The sequence below is a fragment of the Marmota marmota genome, unplaced genomic scaffold (assembly GCF_001458135.2).
Source record: "Marmota marmota marmota unplaced genomic scaffold, marMar, whole genome shotgun sequence".
In the NCBI taxonomy this organism is placed as follows: domain Eukaryota; kingdom Metazoa; phylum Chordata; class Mammalia; order Rodentia; family Sciuridae; genus Marmota; species Marmota marmota.
Genome location: NW_025999999.1, coordinates 6,095,429 through 6,109,840, shown reverse-complemented (window position 1 = coordinate 6,109,840; position 14,412 = coordinate 6,095,429). Strand labels below are relative to the sequence as shown.

Genomic DNA, 14,412 nt, shown 5'->3' with positions numbered 1-14,412 from the left:
GCTGTATGCTGGACCGGTAGTCAGTGACGGGTATGATCCAATTGCAGTGGTACCAACCTAAGACAGGAGGCTGACGCCTAGAGGTCAGTTCATCCGATGACGGGTAAGGACCATATGTTGAATTGGACTGCCTAACAGGCACGGTCCCTAAGCCACATTGCTTGTTGTTTAATTAAACAAAAAGGGGGAGATGCTGAGAGCCACGGCGGAGTCTGTATGGCCCCTGGCATTTTGCCAACAGTGTTGATTGACAGGCGAGGCATTACTATCCGCCTCTGCCGCAACTTTTGAGTTCTCGCACTATTTTGGAGTTCTCGTGGGGATTTCCGGGGATTCCCCGAGAGTTCCCATTGGTTGGGGAAGTGCAGGAGGAGGGATTTCCGGGAGAGATATTTCCGGCTGGGGGTTCCTGGACAAGCCTCATGGCGTTAGCAAGGATTCCCCGGGAGCTGTGTGTTTTCCTGCAGTTTAAAAATAAAGTTTGTTCCTGCTTCAGTGGCTCGTGATTTGTGCCCAGCCAGACTGTGGCAGTGCAGCACAATTCACAACAGCCAAACTATGGAACCATCGACATATGAAAGAATTAAGAAAATGTGGTATATATATACACAATGGAGTTTTATTCGAGCATAAAGAAAAAATGAAATGATGGCATTTGCAGGAAAATGGATGGAACTAGAGACCATCATATTAAGTGAAATAAGTCAAAATCAAAAGGCTAAGGTACTATGTTTTCTCTCATATATGGAAGCTGGAGAAGAAAAAGGAAAATAAAGGTGGGGTGAATCTCCTAAACATCTAAAGGAGACCAGTAAAGGAAAGGGACCAAGAGGTGAAAGCCAGGGAGGCAGGAGGAAAATGCTGGGAAGTGATATTGGCCAAGTTATATTGTTATATGCATGTACAAATATGTAACAACAAAACCCATCAATATGTACAATTATAATGCACCAATAAAATGAGGAAATAAAATAAATAAATGAAACCTAGAAGATTCAAATTACTAATATCAGGAATGAAAGAAGTGATATTACCAACTCTACAAAAATAAAAAGGCATATAGAAGGAAATAGTAGGAACAAGTATGTACCAAAAAATTAAAGAACCTAGATGAAATAGAAAAATTCCCAGAAAATTACAAACTACCACAACTGACTCAAGAAAAAAAAATAGGAAAATCTGAATAGACCTATAATGAGATTGAATTAGAAGTCAAAACATATCCCACAAAGAAAAGCCCAGGCCCAGATTGATCATTGATGAATTGTACCAAACATTTAAAAAAGAATTAATACCAATCCTTCACAAAGTCTTCCAAAAAAAAAAAAAAAACAGGAATTTGGTACATTGATGAATTGTACCAAATATTTAAAAAAGAATTAATATCAGTGCTTCACAAAGTCTTCCAATTCATTCTCTGAGGCCAGCATTACCTGGATATAAAAATGAGACAAAAACTTTCCAAGAAAATAATAGACTTTATAAATATATTCTTTATAAACATATGCAAAAATCTTCAACAATATACTAACAACTAAATCTAGCACCATATATAAAGTGCTACATACCATGACCAAGAGAATTTATTTCAGGAGCACAAGGTTGATTCAACATCTGAAAGTCAATCAAATGTAATATATTAATAGGAGAAAACTACCACATGATCATCTCAATATACACAGAAGTGGCTTTTGACAAACTTCAATACCCTTTCATGATACAAATAGGGTTCCAAAGGATACCATTGAGAGAGTAAAAAGAAGCCAAATGACTTCGGAGGCTGGGGCAGGAGGATTGCAAGTTCAAGGCCAACCTCAGCAACTTAGTGAGACCTAAGCAACTTAGTGAGACCTTGTCTCAAAATTAAAAAAAAGGGCTGGGGAAGCTTGGCATGGTGGTACACCACCTGTAATCCCAGCGGCTTGGGAGGCTGAGGCAGGAGGATCAAAGCCAGCCTCAGCAAAAGTGAGGCACTAAGCAACTCAATGAGACCGTGTATCTAAATAAAATACAAAATAGGAGTGGGGATGTAGCGTAGTGGTTGGGTGCTCCTAAGTTCAATCCCCAGTACCTCCCCCCCAAAAAAAAGGAAAAAGAGGGGGGCTGGGGATGTGGCTCAGTGATAAAGTGCCCCTGGGTCCAATCCCCAGTACCAAAAGAAAGAAAGAGAACGAAAAAAAGAAAAAAGATAATCCACAGAATGGGAGAAAATATATTTATAAATCACATACATGATGAGGGCTGGGATGTGACTCAGTGGTAAATCACCCCTCTGGGTTCAATTCCCAGTACCCCCAACCACTGCAAGAGAGAGAGAGAGAGAGAGAGAGAATGAATGAGAATCTGGGAGTTTTTCAAAAGATTAAATATAAAGTCACCCTATGACCCAGCAATTTTCCTAGGTATATATTCAGAATTGAAAGCATATGTCCACACATGCATGTGCTGTACAAAAAAATTGTACAAAAATGTCCCTAGCAGCACTGTTCATAATAGCGAAAAAAGTGGGAACAACCCAAATGATGTGTTAACTGATAAGTGTATAAATAAAATGTTGTAGATCCATATAACAGTATATCAGGCATCCATAAAAAGGAATGGAAGTACTGAAATGTACTATAACATGGACAAACTTTGAAAACATTTTGCTAAGTGAAAGAAGACAGAAACAAAAAAAAACACATATCACATGATTACATTTATATAAAATATCCAGTTAGACAAATCCACAGAGACAGAAAGTAGATTGGTGATTGCAAGTGAGTAGAAAAGGGGTAATGTGCTAATAAGAGTTGTGAGGTTTCTTTTTGGGGTGATGAAAATAGTTTGTTTAGAATTAGTAGTGATAGTTGTAGAACTTTGTAAGTATACTAAAAATCACTTTATTGTACACTTAGGGAATTATATGATATGTAAATAATATCTTAATAAAAATAAGTAGATCAACTCTGTTTCTCAATCCAAATAAAATCAGGTCTTGCTAATGGATAAAAACAGATGTTATCCAAGTCTGTTGTTGCCTAACTAGTGCTGCTCATTTACAGGAGGGCAAGTTGCTGTACTGTAGTCCTTACCAATAAGTATATACTGAAAAGTACATATCTGTTATTATTGCTTTATATATATTTGAGAGTGACTACAATAATGAATTCTGCTCCAAAACAGTGATCACCTTAAAAGCTGCTGGAAATAGAGGCATATTTATAAGATGTAAATTATTCAAATACCACATGTGTAAATAAGATGAAAACATAGTCATATGCAAACATGTCTCCCAATCTTATTGAGTTAAGAGCTTGTAAATTGTGGTCCAGTTTGAAATCTATTTATTCAGGTCCTAACAAATTGGAGGCTTTGCACCATCTCCAGAGAGCTGACTCTGGTGACTGGTTTAGTTTTACATTTGTTGCACTGGAGGGTGACTGGGACATTCAGGTATAAACACTGATTGAAACTGAGGATCCAATAAAACGCTGATTTGTTAATTGAATAAAGCATCTAAAGGAAGTCGATCGACCAATTAGAACAAAACAAGAGCAAACAAAACTAAGAGCTGAATTTGAAGAATGGTCACTTTGGGTATGAAAAGAAAAAGTACCAGTGAAGGAGAGGAAAAAGGCAAGCAGCCTGAGAAGAGAAAGGTTCATTTCACGAGGTGACCTGCCTTTTTCTTCCTCCCGTTACCCTTGCTGACCTCTATACAACCTCTCACCTTCCTACAGGACTCCCAGTTCCAAGTTTAAGCTCCGCCCCATTCAGCCTAGAAGATTTGCCTTCACGCCAGGATTCCCGAGTCGCCTTTGGCCGTACTCTGCCGCCGTGACTGGCCTTTGCGCATGCGCGGGGAGAAGTGCGGAAGGTGAAGATGGCGGCGGCCGGAGCTGGGGCCCTGGGAGTTCGATGGCTGAGAAGGGCTGTCGGGAACGTGGTGCCGCTAGGGTCACGGACAGGTCCGCGAGAACTGGCGAGGCCTCAGTGTGGGAAGGGGATGCCTGAAGTTTGGTGTGAGGGAAGGGAGGTAGTGGATATCTCGCGGCTTCTGTGCCCTAGCAGGGGTTGGAGGTGATGGAGGGTCGCGCTGATCCCGTGAAGTCCCAGCCAGGCTTCGGCCTCTGCAGCTTTGAGCCTTTCGGGCTGCTGGAGAATGGGGTTGGTCTGACCTGTGCTCTTCTGTGCTTCAGCCTCCCACATTACCAAGGACATGCTTCCGGGGCCCTATCCTAAGACCCCAGAAGAACGGGCAGCCGCCGCCAAGAAGTACAATATGCGTGTGGAAGACTACGAGCCTTACCCGGATGATGGCATGGGGTGAGGTAGAGAGGGTCATCTCGTACCTGGGTAGTAATGGGAGAAGACATGATGGGTGGTTCTACTCTGACCCTTTCTCCCGAACCCTCTTGTGTCATTGGTGTGGGTGCTTTTCTTCGTGGTGAGAGTGGGTGGGTGAGCAGCTGCAGCCTAGAGGACCTCAATTTTCTCCTTGGCTCGGGCTGTTTCCTCAAATGAGGAAGCTGAGATTTTAATGGCTCCCTGGAGGACTCCCGAATAGCAGGAACCTTCCTTGGCTCCTTCCACAGCCCTGGGTTTCATTTAGATTGAGCATCTGCTGGGCTCAGGTGCTGTCATCCAGGCACGTGACCAGGCTGGAGCTGGACTCCTGTCATGAGAACCTTATTTGTAGATGGAGTACTCTATATTTGTGTGTACATCTCTCTTTAGGGCTGTGGAAATGGCCAACCTCCTTTCTCCAGTTGATGTTACCTCTCCATACCCCTATTTCCACATACCATCCTTGTGGTTAATTACCTTTAGTGATTACCCTCATCTTCACTTTCTTCCTAGCATCATTCTTTCAATCTTGATTTCAGCATCTCCTATCCTTATTTTTCAGTTATTATCTGTGACACACGTCTAGTTTTCATCATTTCCCATGTTTTAATGGTATTTTAGACAGGAACAGCCTTGGTAGCAATCTTTATAAGGTGAACCTGCGTTTGTTGGGGGGGTGACCCAGCTAAGCAAGATGTCCCATGAGGTGTTTGAGGCATGGAGAGGTATACTAACTTGTGGTTGAGAAACAGGGCCTATGAAAAGAATGCTTTTCCAATCTTTTTAATTTTTTTCCAGTTGGCTGGGTGACTCTGGGTTCGGACCATAAAATTTAGTTTCATTTTTTTAATCTGATAAGGGAATCAGATAATCAATAAAATTGGTAGCTAAGTTCCCTTTTAGCTGTAACATTATAGAATTGTGTGACCTTTCTTTTTGAAAGAATTTAAGGAAACTTTATATGTTACAATGTTTAGTTTGATGTGACCATCTAATTACAGTCTATAGTCTTATTTGATTGGTTCTGTGCTTGTGACTAGAACTTGAAATCTTGATTTGGGAGGCAGTTCATCTTTCCTTAGGTGAAGAAGTTCTATCGGTCACTTGGTTTTTCATCTCAAAGATGGGAGACTGAATTGTCTGAGACTGCTCATAGCCCCTTCCATAATTTCTTGCTGTCTTTTAGGTATGGTGACTACCCGAAGCTCCCTGATCGCTCACAGCATGAGAGGGATCCATGGTATGAATGGGACCACACAGACCTAAGGTTGAACTGGGGTGAACCGGTGAGAAAATTATAGCCCATTTAACTTTTTTCTCCTCCCTGTATCTTCTTGGGGATTCTCCCTTTAGCTCAAGTGGCACTTCTCTGTCCAGTTAATACTAAGCTTTTCTGCTCAAAGAAATAAGGTCCAGTGATCTGAGACCTGAGGTTCCACATGTGTCAGGCACATGGAGCAGGACTTCTGGAAACAATTAAAGCTCTGTACTGTGAAAGTTGTGCATGATTGAGCTGTCTCTGGTGAACAGAACCTAGACTGGGGCCAGCATCTACTCTTGTGGGCCTTTGTGTCTCAGAATATTGTCCCATGGCAGTAGAATGCTTCTGTCAAGCTTTGTATGAGGCTGTGTTCACTCTGGACTGCCTGCCTTTGCAGGAAGAGTAGTTTATGATGGTTATTGCCTTTCTGCCTTAGATACACTGGGACCTAGACATGTATATCAGGAACCGTGTGGATACATCCCCCACACCTGTTTCTTGGAATACCATGTGTAAGCACCTTTTCGGCTTCGTGGCCTTCATGATTTTCATGTTCTGGGTGGGGGAGAAATATCCCACCTACCAGCCTGTGGTGAGTATTCTCCCGCCCCTCCCCGTGGTATTTGAGAAGTGCTTCCCTTGGCATACCTGCTTAGCCCCCTTTCCTGAGGGAGTGAAGTCTGGAGTAGGGAACCAGCCATTACCAAGCTTAGCTTCCTGGAGTCTTAAGAGACAGGAAGATAGGTCCTTACCCATTGGTCTGGCACCAGAGCATTGCTCTACCCAAACTTCTCAGTCCAGTCCAAGTTAGAAGACTCATGTTAGGAGTAGGGAAGAATGAAAATGTTGAAGTCAGCTAGTTTTCAGAGTTGCTACTTGAGGATTAAACCAATTATATTTTAGTGAGTGATCTTTTAAGGTAGAGTCAAGGAATCTAGAACTGAAATCTTATGCTTTGTTAGAGATGTGAAAGGTACTTCCTTTACAGTATTGGAAGCAAATAAGGGTCCACTGCAAGCATATACAGTTATATTTTGGTCAGTGTAAAGGACAAAGAAAATCAACTTTCTAGTTTTAAGGAAGTTTAAGAAAATTTAGTTAAATGACTTGAACAACTTTGAAGAGATGTGGGAGTTTGGCATTGTGTACATATTTATGTGTATAGTGAATGTGTGCAAAGTGGAATGACCTGCTGTGAGAATGTATGGTTAACTTTATTTTTTATCCTAATCAGTTTTACATGACAGCAGAATGCTTTTTGATTCATTATACACAAATGGGGCACAAGTTTTCACTTCTCTGGTTGTACACAAAGTAGAGTCACATATGGTTAACTTTAAATGCCAAAGGCGGGGTAAGGATGGGGGGACTTGGGTGGTGGGAGAAGTTGGAGAAAACATTTGGGGCAAGAGAAGACAAAGAGGGAGAAGGAGTGTGAGAGAGCCGAAGTAGAATAGGTATAGGCATATAAAATAGTTCCTAGATAATTAGCTGCATTGATTTCCTAGAGAGCTGCTAAAAATTCAGATTTCTGGGTCCCACTTCTTAGAGATCTTAATTCAGTAGCTCCACAGTAGGGTTCTAGGATCAATATTTTCAACAATCTCCAGGTGATTCTGATGAAAATCTAGACTTGGAAATCTCTGGGATGTCGTGAGGTGAGATGATTGGTTAGGTTGGCAGTTTTTATTGTGTGGCTAAAGGATCTGGACTTCATGAAGTAGGGGTGTATTAATCCATTAAATATTTGGGCAGCCCCTACTATGTATGACCATGCTGGGGATTGGGGTTGCAGTAATGACTTGGTCTGCCTTGAGTAGCAGGAAGCCATTTTTGGTTTTTGAATAGAAAAGTGCATGATGAAGGCTGTATTCTTAGGAAGATTAATCTGGGAATAGTCTCTAGCATGGATTGGAAGGAGAGGGACTGAAGGCAGGAGGCTGTTTTGTTTGCAGTTGGCTGCCCAGTGCTACCTCTGCAGAAATAATGTCCTGAAGGTAGCTGCTGTATCTGTGCGCACTGACACGAGCCTTTCTGCCAAGCCCCAGGGGCTCCTTGCTAGAGAGTGCACATAGGGCTGGGGTGAGCACTAACTTCACTTCAGGAGAGCAAGAAACAGTGTGGCTCTTCCATTTTTCAGTTCTGTAAGCACATCACCCTTTTCTCCTCCCCTTGAGCTGTGTTCTCTGACAGCTGTTTGTTGGTAAAGCCAGCAGCCCCTAAAGCACGTCCCAGCCATGTCTCCTCTGTGCTTTCCCCCACTGCTGATTCTGCACGCCTCATTTGCTAGGCCACTTTAGTGGTGGAACCATTAGAGGCTGAGTGACTTAAAGGAGATTGAGTCTGTCTCGACCCCGAGAGAGAGTGGGATGGATGGATGCATTGTCTCATTTAGAAAGCTTTGACTCTGACTCTTTCTCGCTCCCTCCCTTCCCCATCCTGCTCCCTTTCTTCCCCTCTCTCTCTCACAGTGTAGGCATCACTTCTCTTAAAATTTAGGCTTTCTCTCTGCCTTGGGCTGAGCAGGGAAGAGGAGTGCTGCTATCCTACCATTCCCAGTCCAGCTGGATCTGAACAGAGGCTAATGTATATCCATTTACCATGCATATTTGTTAACTCGGAGTAGGGATAGCCAGGTATGTATGTATATTATTGCTTACCTGTGTTTTTTCCTTAGGGGCCGAAGCAGTATCCTTATAATAATCTGTACCTGGAACGAGGAGGTGATCCCACCAAAGAACCTGAGCCAGTGGTTCACTATGAGATCTGAGCAGGCACCATGGGCTTTTGTGCTCTCTAACCAGAACTCCCTCATTTCTAGAGATTTAACCTTAATGAAATCCCTAATAAAACTCAGTGCTGTGGTATCTGTGCCTCATTTCCCCTGGAATAGTCACTGCAGTGAAGAACTTCATCCTTTTCTTTTTTTATTTTTTTCCCTGCTTACTCTCTGCTTTTCCTGCTCTGGAATTGGAAGGCTGGGAGTATAGAATGGGGCAGCTAAACATAAGAACTAAACAGCTAAACACTGGAACTGTGCAGGTGGGCAAGAATTTTAATTGCTCCTTTTCCATTTATAGGGCCAACGATGAAGGAGTGTGTGTTCCTGACTTTGCAAGTTGTAACAAGATTTATTTTTCATGAAAAATCTTAATAATAGTGGTTAGTTTAAAAAAAAAAAGTTGTTCTCTAACATGTTTCAAGTACATTATAGAGTAGATACATATTTGTGATCATCTCTGATCTTAATTTGTTAAAAGAATATGCATTCTTTGTTTCAAAGCAACTTCTAAAACAGTTGCTTAAGAAGTTGACCTTACTTAAATTTATGAATTAGAGGACAATTGAGTGAATTACTATCAAACCTTTTTTATAGTTTTCATTACCCTAATGATTAATACAGATTCCTGTAATAGTCTTAGAAAGAGGAAAAGTGTGTTTTTAAGAGTCTTAACACATTTGTTTTTAAGTGAACCACCCCATCTTCTGTGTGTCTCTTTGGGTCCGTTTTAAAAATTACAATCATACTGCCTGAAAACTGACCCATAAAAAAGCATGTGTTTAGCAGGGCACACTCGGGAGACTGAAGCAGGAAGATCGCAATTTCAAAGACAGCTTCAGCAATTTAGTGAGGCCCTAAACACTTGGTGAGATCCTGTTTCAAAAAATAAAAAGGGCTGAGGATGTAACTCAGTGGTTAAGCACCCCTGGGTTCAATCCCCAGTACCAAAAAAGAAACAAAAACATAAGTTCAAAGTAACCCATAGAAGTAAGCCTATTCAAGTTAATTCAGGGTCTTTTAGTGGTTGTCCAGGCAGTAAAAGAGATCTTTGTAAGATTAAAGTGGATGGTTCTACTGAAATGCCACTCTTTGAAGGACCCCACTGACTTTTTTGTTTTCATTCTCTGTTCTCTGCAGCATTTAGTAATAATTTATTTAGCAAATATCTGTGTGTCAAATATGTATCAGAACACTGATAGGCCTTGGGGACATAAAATGGAACAATTGCCTTCCAGTAGTTACCTACATGAGAAGTGTGGGAGACCAACCTCACACATGACTGAGTTAACTCCCCTGCTGGGCGATGTGGCTTCAGGCACCCATGCTGCTAAACTGTCCCACTCTTTTCTAGGGTTCTAGTGACTGTCTTCTTTGTGTCTGGACGTGTCTTCCTACAGCCCAATGGGTGGAGCTATGCTCACCTGTTCCTTTGTTATATTACCCCTTATCCTGTTTAGGATAGAATGTTCCATGGAAGTGCCTTGTGTATGTCCCCTTCTCTTACTGTGCCCTTGGGTGTGGCCTACCTAGATGTCAACCTGCTGACAGTGGACATCATGAAGATAGACTCAGCCCCTTGAAACCTGACCCTTTGCCTCTTTTGAATAGCTTCTCCTCAATAAAAGGGGTCAGTGCCTTCTCTCTCTCTCTCTCTCTCTCTCTCTCTCTCTCTCTTCCTGCGGACCCTTAAGATCAGTGGAGCCATCACAGCGACCCCAAAGAAAAAGGTATTTGTGCAGCCCAGTTAGCCCAGTTTACCTGGAGTGATCCCTGAGCCTTTTAGTCCTGAGAACAGAAACCCGGCAGAGAAGACTGACAGTTATAATACGAAGTGAAAAGAATTAGAGATGTAAGTTGAGAAAGGTGCACTTTTTTGTTTAATCATTGTCTTTTGAAAATGACCTTATGTTTGGTTCAAATTTCTTTTGAAGAACTCCCATCAGTGACACTTCCCCCTTATTCCCAAATTCTGGGTATTGCCTGAGGTTTGATTTTAAGCCTGGTTTACTTTTTCCCTAGGTCTCATCTGCTGTTGTGCTTAAAAAATTCAAGAAATACTTGCTGAGTGCTTAGGTAGAAAGAATGGTCTAAATACAGATAATGCCACAAATTGTCTCTTGTCTGATCCCCAAACTCCCAAGTCCACATGAAAAGGAACTCCAGAGTTGTGTTGCAGAGTTGGATCTCATCATCAGATAACCATTACCCAACTTGGTAGATAATTAAGCAGGAATACAATAGGCTTCATGCATTAAATAGTACTTTTGAAATCAAATTAGTTCCAAGAACTTCCAACTACCTACAGAATATTTTCTTAAAAATTGAAAATGCGGGCTGGGGATGTGGCTCAAGCGGTAGCGTGTTCGCCTGGCATGTGTGCGGCCCGGGTTCGATCCTCAGCACCACATACCAACAAAGATGTTGTGTTCGCCGAGAACTAAAAAAAAATAAATATTTAAAAAAAAATTGAAAATACCACAATTCCCACAACAAAATAAAATACAAAACAATCTCTTTACATACCCTCTTGGAATTCTCTGCTAATGGCACCACTATTTATTTCTAGTCTCCCCTGCTCTAGAGCCATAATAGCTTGAACTCCTTACCTTAATCAGTCACAAGAGCCTTGAAGCTCTTCACAATCACTGCTCTCTTCAGGTTTTCAATACCTGGTTCCTGGATTGTTCTATTGGTCTCCTAATTTGAGTTCCTTCCTTCATCTCTTCTCTAAGGGGTTCCATATTTCTAGATGCTGCATCCAAATTCATAATTTTCACTAACTCCTTGTTATCAGCAGAACTGTATTTGTAAATCACAGTTTGTATCTGGACCTTCTCCTGCCCCAGTCTCTGTTTCATTCACATATGGGAAATGCCCAGGCACCTATGAGCTGGCTTGGCCCCTTCATCCTTGTTGAAATATCACTACAGGTTGGAGAGGTAACAGCCCCAGTCTGCTGTAGTCTTGCCCTCCACATACCTGTAGCCTTTAATTCAACCAGCAGTTTGTGGGTGCCAGTTATTACTGGACTGCACTGCATCATTGGCTGTCATTTACTTCGAGGCTGGATAGCTTTTTACCTTTTCAATTAAGTGGATGCACTGATAGCCCCTGGAGCTAGGGACTAGGGACGGGTTTTCTCCCGCTTTGATGACTAGATAATGAATCAAATTAGTATTTTCACACTCCAGAGTATTTTCACACTGTCCTGGGAGACTGGTTCCACTTGAATGGAATTTACTGGTCTGGGATTTGAACCAGTGCACCACACCTGTGATCACAGGCAGATGAGGGAGGCTAGATTAAAGCTACGGTCCTATTTGGTACATTCTCTGCCACCTCACGCTCAGCGGAGCGTCTGGGTAGCGGTTCCATACCGGACCAAGCTACTTTTGACCCTCTGCAGCCGCCGTCCACAGAGCCAGCTGAGCCCCAAAGGCCTTAGCGAGCACAGGCTCCGGCGACGGCTGACCCCTGACCTGGGCTCTCCGCGCAGGTGGGTTTTCCCCGCGGAAACCCAGAGACCTTGCCAGGGGCGCTATTAGTTCTCTGGAGAGCTTCTCGGGGAGCTCGCTAGCTGCTGAGACTTCAGCATGCAGCAGCCACGCCGGCTGGTCGAGTTCGCCCTTGGGACTCCGGCCAGGGCTCCTCTCAGAGACCCTTTTAAAGCGATCATCAGATTGCACCCGGGCCCACTCTTCCAGCTGCGCCGGGGTCGCCCAGCCGAGTCTCTGAAGCGCTTCCACCGCACCTTTCCGTCCAACTTGGGCCCAGACCTGGGGTGGTCAGGAACCCGCACCTGTTCTCTGCGTCCTGGCGGGAAGGCCTGTCCCGACTGACCCTGGTGCGCCGTGTGTGGCCGACGGCAGGAGAATAGCTGTGCTGACTCTCCTCCTTAGGGACTGGACTGACAAGGGTAGCTGGCGCCCTCCTTCGCTGCAGATTGACTGGTCATAGCGCTCCGCCCCATCTCACCCACACTAGGGCCATAGCCAGTCTAACCCCCGTGGAGGCCTCTTTTTGCGAACAGGTGCCTCTGAACCAAGCGGATTAAAAGCCTGTTTTCCCAGTTTCTAGACTGCCAGCGATTTAAACCCTTTATGGAGTTTAGATTACTAAAGGGCTAAAAGTACGGGCTCTTGAGGCTGACTGGCGATCTTGGCCTAGCCAGTTGTCTCTGTAAAATGGAAATAACGATAGTATTTATTTAATAGAGCCACTGGGAGAAATAAATGAGATATTCATGTCAAATGCACAGTTGCCAATTGCAGCTCCTTCTTTTGGTATTAAGGGATCATTCCCTCCAAATGTGACAATGGCTGTGACCAGCAGGTGGCAACGTGAGTGAACAATGTAATCAGAGGATGCTTGATAGAGCCTCAGGTGTTTAGAGGTCTCTTGGAAATCTCAGTTTGATTGGCAGCCTTAAACTTTCTTCAAGGTGGAAAGTACATTAAAGATTAAGTAATATTACCTTCTGTTTTTGTAGGTCAGCAGATCACAGTCCTAGGTTTCCTTCCTCAAATTCAGTGTCTTTATTTTTATTTTTTTAGTTGTTGATAGACCTTTATTTTATTTATTTATATGTAGTGCTGAGAATCGAACCCAGTGCCTCACACTTGCCAGGCAAATGTGCTACCACTGAACTGCAACCCCGTGCCCAGTGTCATTATTTTTTAAAAAAACATTCTGCCCCCTTGCTGTCATGTTGGGATGGGATTTTGAATATGCATTAGAATTAGATTGAAAGCCATACAGTTAATATGGATATCTGCATTCACTGAACAAATATTTATCAAGCACTATGTGCCAGTCATTGATGCAGGTACTAGTTATAACATGGTGAAACAAAGTAGAAACAGTGCTAGCTTTTATAAAGCTTATATATTAGTAAAAAGAACAGCAATGCAAAAATAAACAATTACAAATTTCTATGAAGAAAAAAAATTGAGGCTGATTTTGATTAGGTGGGTCACCTCTCTGAAGAGGTTAGACTGAGTCCAGAAAGATATGATAAAAGAGTTAGTCGTGCAGAGGGTGAAGGGAAGAGCATTAGAGTATAGGGAACAGCATTTGCAAAGTCTCTCATGTAGGAAAAACTCAGGAAATAATAAAAGGCTACTTTGGCTTTAATATAATATGTAAGAAGAAAAGTAAGAGATGAAGTGGTAGACTGGAGCTTGAATTTTATTCTGACTGTGATAGAGCATTGAAAGATTTTATGCATGGACCTCCAGAATCCTAATTTTTGTTTTAGAAGTTCATTCCTGCTGTGATGTAGAGAATGAATTGGATGATGGATGTAGCAAGGAGATAACCAGCTGGAGTTATTGCAGTAATCTGGCTGAGAGATGATGGTGGGGGAAGATATAGAATAGAGAATCCCATTTTATAAGACTAACTTAAGTATCTTTGCTATGTCTAAGGAGAAATATTTGATTAGTAATTGTATATAAGAACTTGGCACTAAAAGGAGAGATTTGTGTTGATGATATTAATTTGGGAGTCAAACACATATGATGATATTTGAAGCCAAGGAAATGAACAGAATCACTGAGAAATTATGTGGTTTGATAATTTCTGGTTGCCCAAGGCCCAATGGTTTCATTAGCAGAATATCACCGTTGGGCCTTGGGCAACCAGTGTGGTTTAATGTCTGTTGGGCTTTAAGGAATTAGATTTCAATAAAAGAGCTGTCCTTAGTATTAGGGGATCATTCCCCCCAAATATGACAATGGTTGTGACTCAAGAGCCCTCTTGTATTCGTCAATCTGTGTTGCCCTGAAACAAAATCTTAGTGGAGAGAAACAAAATCAAATGTCTATTGATGCTCCCTGGATCTGGACCTTAAACTTGCTGGTTTCTATTTTCAGTGGGCCAAGAGGCATGTTAGTTTTCTGCCACCTACAGGACAGACAATGAAGCTGAAGGAACTTGAGCGGCCAGCTGTCCAAGTGTGGAGCCCAGCCAGTCAGTATCCTGTGTATCTGGCCACAGGTATGGTGATATTATGGAGCCACTGAAAGTACATACATTGAGG

At 42.5% G+C, this 14,412-nt stretch overlaps 3 protein-coding genes across 16 annotated transcripts in view; 2 read left to right on the top strand and 1 right to left on the bottom strand.

Annotated features, from left to right (window-relative positions):
* Hif1an (hypoxia inducible factor 1 subunit alpha inhibitor) overlaps nt 1-3,829 on the bottom strand; it is a 23,675-nt gene extending 19,846 nt beyond the window's left edge. Inside the window, exons 1-2 of the mRNA XM_015494665.2 lie at nt 3,713-3,829; nt 1,569-1,614 (exon numbers count right to left, since the gene is read on the bottom strand). The gene's annotated coding sequence lies outside the window, so the exon portion shown is untranslated. The remainder of the gene's footprint in view (nt 1-1,568; nt 1,615-3,712) is intronic.
* Nucleotides 1-8,457, top strand: part of Ndufb8 (NADH:ubiquinone oxidoreductase subunit B8) — a 12,489-nt gene extending 4,032 nt beyond the window's left edge. The window contains exons 2-6 of one of the 2 annotated variants that reach the window (XM_048807163.1): nt 3,723-3,859; nt 4,182-4,308; nt 5,516-5,615; nt 6,027-6,182; nt 8,268-8,457. In XM_048807163.1, coding sequence (XP_048663120.1) covers nt 4,202-4,308; nt 5,516-5,615; nt 6,027-6,182; nt 8,268-8,360 — 456 coding nt within the window. In that variant the 5' untranslated portion in view covers nt 3,723-3,859; nt 4,182-4,201 and the 3' untranslated portion in view covers nt 8,361-8,457. Of the gene's footprint in view, nt 1-3,722; nt 3,951-4,181; nt 4,309-5,515; nt 5,616-6,026; nt 6,183-8,267 lie in introns of those variants that run through there. The other variant, XM_015494666.2, reaches the window with a different exon arrangement.
* Nucleotides 8,458-10,863: 2,406 nt separating this feature from the next.
* Sec31b (SEC31 homolog B, COPII coat complex component) overlaps nt 10,864-14,412 on the top strand; it is a 38,501-nt gene continuing 34,952 nt past the window's right edge. For 6 of the 13 annotated variants that reach the window (XM_048807154.1, XM_015494661.2, XM_015494660.2 and 3 more), the window contains exons 1-2: nt 10,867-11,868; nt 14,246-14,369. In XM_048807154.1, coding sequence (XP_048663111.1) covers nt 14,291-14,369 — 79 coding nt within the window. In that variant the 5' untranslated portion in view covers nt 10,867-11,868; nt 14,246-14,290. Of the gene's footprint in view, nt 11,869-14,242; nt 14,370-14,412 lie in introns of those variants that run through there. The other 7 variants (XR_007349114.1, XM_015494664.2, XM_048807155.1 and 4 more) reach the window with 5 other exon arrangements.